A 4554-nucleotide genomic window follows, 5' to 3' on the forward strand; every position below is an offset into this window, starting at 1 on the left:
CCAAAAAAAAAAAAAAAAAAATTAAAAGAGAAGCAATCAGTTAAATAAGGCAACAGACAATAGGGAAAATAACAAACCCTAAAGTCAGTTCTTTGATAAGATTAGTAAAGTTGGTAAATCCCTGATTAAATGAATTGAGGGGGGGAAAAAAGAGAAATCACAAATTACCAAAATCAGGATCGAAAGAGGGGGATATTCACTGATGACGATTGTTTAGATAGACTATCCCCAGGAATCAACAAAAATTACTGTAATAATTATGAGATACTACGGTTTGCAGTTAAAAGATTCAGTATTGTTAATTGTTGATTCTCTCCTAATATTTCTATAGCTTCAACACAATCTCAATCAAAATTTGAGCAAGCTTACTTTTAAAACAGAAGTTAACATTCTAAAATTTACATGGAAATACAGAGAACTTAAAAAATCAAAATACTCTTGAGAAAAGAATGAAGCTAGAGAACTTACACTACCTTACTTCAGACTTCTATAGATCTACACCAGCGTTTCTCAACCAGGGGTGACTTTTGCCCTTCAACAGACATTTGGCAAAGTCTGGAGACATTTTTAGTTGTTCCTACTGGAGGATGAAGGAATGCTACTGGCAAAAATAGTAGGTAAAGGCTCAGATACTGCTAAACATCCAACAACACACGCAATACACAAGATACCTCGCCATAACAAAGAATTATCTGACCCCAAAACTCAACGGTGCCAAACCTGAAAAAGCCTGAGCTATGCTAATAAAACTGTATGGTACTGGCATTAGAACAGACAAATAGATCAGCGGAACAGAATAGAGTCTAAAACTTACACTTTTATAGTCAACTAACTTTGACAGAGATGTCAAAGCAATTCAGTACCAAAACGAAGATGTTTTCAATAAATTGGTACGTCAACAACTGTATTTCCATATGGGAAAAAAACAGCTCAATTCCTACTTCACAAAAATTAATTCTAGATCACAGGACTAAAAATAAAAGCTGAAACTACAAAGCTTTTAGATGAAAACACAAGAGGAAAATCTTTGCAACATAAAGTAAACAAAGATTTCTTCAGCACAGAAAGCAATAACCATAAAAGTTGAAATTAATTTATAAATTAAATCAAACTAAACTAAATTTTAAAATAAATTAAAAACTTAAGATCATCAAATTGGGAGAAAATACTATAAGACATATATGTGCCAAAGAACCTATATCCAGAATATATGAACTCCTATAATTCAATAGTAAAAAGACAGCCTCAATTTTAAAAACAGGGAAAAGTCCACAAAAAAATAAATAAATGGCCAATAGACAAAATAACATTAGATATCATTAGTCATCAGGGTAATGTAAATTAAAACTACACCTATACACCAACTGGAATAGCTAAAATTAAGGAGTGACACAACCGGGATTTCCTTGGTGGTCCAGTGGTTAAGACTACAGGCTTCCACCCCTGGTAGGGGAACTAAGATCCCGCATGCCGCGGCCCCCCAAAAATAAAGAAGAGTGACACAACCAACTGCTGATGATAATGTGGAACAACTGGTACTTTCATGTAAAATGGTAAAAATACTTTGGCAAACAATTCCACATTTTCTTAAAAATCTAAATGGACCACAGCAATTTCACTCTTCCTAAGAAATAAAGACACATGTCCTGAAAAGGACTCACACAAGAATGTTCACTCTTTATTCACAATAGCCAAACCTAGGAAGATATCATTGTGCTATCAGTGAACTACTAATCAGTAATAAAAAATCACAAAACACTAATACATCCAACATAAAACCAATTTAAGGTGAACAATGTTGACCTTAAGTAGGGAAGTTGTGAGGTAAGGACACAATTTTATCTTTTTCAAATGGTTATCCAGTGTTTTGAAAAAAGGTCCAGCTTTTCTCATGATGCCACCAACTGCATCATGTATCAAATACTTTCCATTCTATTTTACACTACTGGTCTATTAATGCCTCACTACCTCACTGCTTTCATTAGATAAACGTAATAGTATGTTTTCGTATCTAGTAGGGCTAGCCAACACACCTCCAACTCCAGAAATTTTCAGGGAATTTTTTGTCTATCTTGAGCAAATACCCTGTCCCTCTTCTCCCTTCCACGAAAATATACTTTAGAATCAACTTTAGCTTGTGGAAAAAAACTTACTAATTTTTAGAATTAAGTTAGCATTAAAATAACCCGGAGAGAACTGACAACCCTGTTGAGTTATCCGATCCAAGGACCTGAGATGTCTTTCCATTGGTTCCAAGTACATTTTTCTCCGAGTATGTTTTTGTTATTGGTCAAGAGTAAAGTTTTTCTTCTATAAAAGAAAGTTTTTAAAAAGAAAATTGTAACCTTACCTTAAACCATGCAACACCCTCACCCAAGGTCACCACTGTAACATTTCTTGTCATATTTATTGCTAGGCATTTTGTCTTTCTGTTACTATAATAAATGGACATTTGCTTCCATAGCTTCTAACTAGTTATTTGCTTATGTGAAGGCTACTTATTTTTGTTCATTAATTTTACATCCAGTTCCTTCATTAAATTCTTATTGTTTACATTATTCTTTTCTTCCTCTGATCTATTAACATGATGGAATAAAAATATTAATAAAGCACATAATATTAAACTGTCCTTATACTCTTGAGATGAATGAACCTCACTTGGTCAAAGTGTATTATACTTAATGCATTGTTGGATTTTATTTTGAACATTTAAATAAAACTGGTGTGTAGTTTTCTTTTTTAGTGTTGTATTTAGTCAGAATTTATCATCAGTATTTGGTTTAAAAAAAAGACTGGAAGGTTTTCATACTTTTTGTTCTGAAATAGTTCAAAAACTATCTATACTGGAATTATCTGCTCTTCGAGGTTTCAAAGAGTTGTGTGAAAGATTTCTGGGCATGAGTTTCTTTTGGGTGATGAGTTCTTTGATAAATTTTCCAATTTCTATTAGGATTTTCCCTCCTCCAAGAATCAGTTCTTGGGTTTTATCACCTAATGTAATACTTTTGTTAATATCTTAATTCCTTTCTTATTTTCCTGAATATACGTCATTTTCCCCCCAACCTGTTAAATTTTAAGTATAAAAGATCATCAAAAGCTCAAACGATCAGGTTTCTAACAAGATTCATACTCAAGTGAATAAAGACCTGTGTACCTCTCACCTCTCAATCTGGGACAAAGCCTACATTTTATTATCATTTTTAAAGGCTGTTTATTGCTCAGCACATAATTTGAACCAAACAATTTTGTTTATTAATAAGCACATGGCAAAACAAAAGATGAAAAATAATTATTTAAGTAAAACTAGACTCATTCACATTATTCTGCAACTTACCATTTTTTGAAGACCCATTTGATTTTAAACTTGCTAATGTCCCAAGTTAAAGAAAGTTGTACTACATGTCTAGAAATTCTATGCTAACCAATGATTTCTCATACTTTTGCCTGTTTTTACAGAGGATATGTAAAACCTTAGCCTAAAATAAATGTAAAACCTTTATAAGAAAATCCAACAAAGGTAATAATGAGACAATACTTTATTTAAATTGATACCAGATATTATATGCCATACAAAATGACATAAAATTCTATAATTTAATTTTTATATGAAGCCAGAAGTTATACTTACTAATAACTTACTTGTAAATTTTTAAGGGTTTCTAATATTTGGTATGCATAAATTAAATAAATGCACTAATACAATTTACCAAGAACTCAAATTCTGTACCTTTAACTAAGAGTAAGAGTCCAGCGGTCAATATCACACCTAACAAGATGCTGTCAATGCACCGTACACACAAAGGTAACTGGAATTCTCAATTTTTAGGAAAGATTCTTTGTAACTACTGTATCATCAGTGTTAATTAAACTATGGTTTAACTGTTGTTATCCTTTATCAAGTCTTATTTTTTACTTCCTTGTCATTGGTTCTTAAAACCACCCCTCCTCCCCGGAATACAGAGATGGAGAGCCTTTTAACTAATACAGACATGGATAGGCCTTTTAACCTAGCTAAAAAACCTGGCCAAACAAGTAAGAGAACTACGCTTTCTGGAGTTTCCTACATGTATTTCATAAGAATTAAAATAACATGTCCAGCCAATACAGAAACTACATATAAGGAAATGTGTCTCATGTACCAAGTACAAATACTAAACCAAATCACCTACAAATTCTAAAGAAAAACTCTAGAAAGACACAGTACAAGACTAAGATAATTTACCAGTTATTACACTGAATTTTTTAACGGAAAGTGAAGGTGGTAGGAAGCAAGTAAAAAACAACTTACCATTTGACAGCTAAATTCTGTACCTCTCCATTTTTATCTTCCAGTAACTTCAAAATCATTTTCACTACCTTCCTTTCACTATCATCATCCAACTTGATGGAATCTTTCTGCAGTTCTGTCATCAAATCATTTGTAGCCATAAACCTGTCAAAAAATTTTGTTGGTAATTAAAATTTTTTAAGCACTAATTTAAAAAAATCACAGTTTTCGGGCTTCCCTGGTGGCGCAGTGCTTGAGAGTCCGCCTGCCGATGCAGGAGACGCGGG

General features: G+C 32.7%; 1 protein-coding gene across 1 annotated transcript in view; it reads right to left on the reverse strand.

Annotated features, from left to right (window-relative positions):
- The window catches only part of CAND1 (cullin associated and neddylation dissociated 1), a 55833-nt gene that overhangs the window by 27806 nt on the left and 23473 nt on the right, over positions 1-4554 (reverse strand). Inside the window, exon 2 of the mRNA XM_007463576.1 lies at positions 4289-4432. Within this exon, the coding sequence (XP_007463638.1) occupies positions 4289-4432 (144 nt within the window). The remainder of the gene's footprint in view (positions 1-4288; positions 4433-4554) is intronic.

The sequence above is a fragment of the Lipotes vexillifer genome, unplaced genomic scaffold (genome assembly GCF_000442215.2).
Source record: "Lipotes vexillifer unplaced genomic scaffold, Lipotes_vexillifer_v1.1 scaffold602, whole genome shotgun sequence".
In the NCBI taxonomy this organism is placed as follows: Eukaryota; Metazoa; Chordata; class Mammalia; order Artiodactyla; family Lipotidae; genus Lipotes; species Lipotes vexillifer.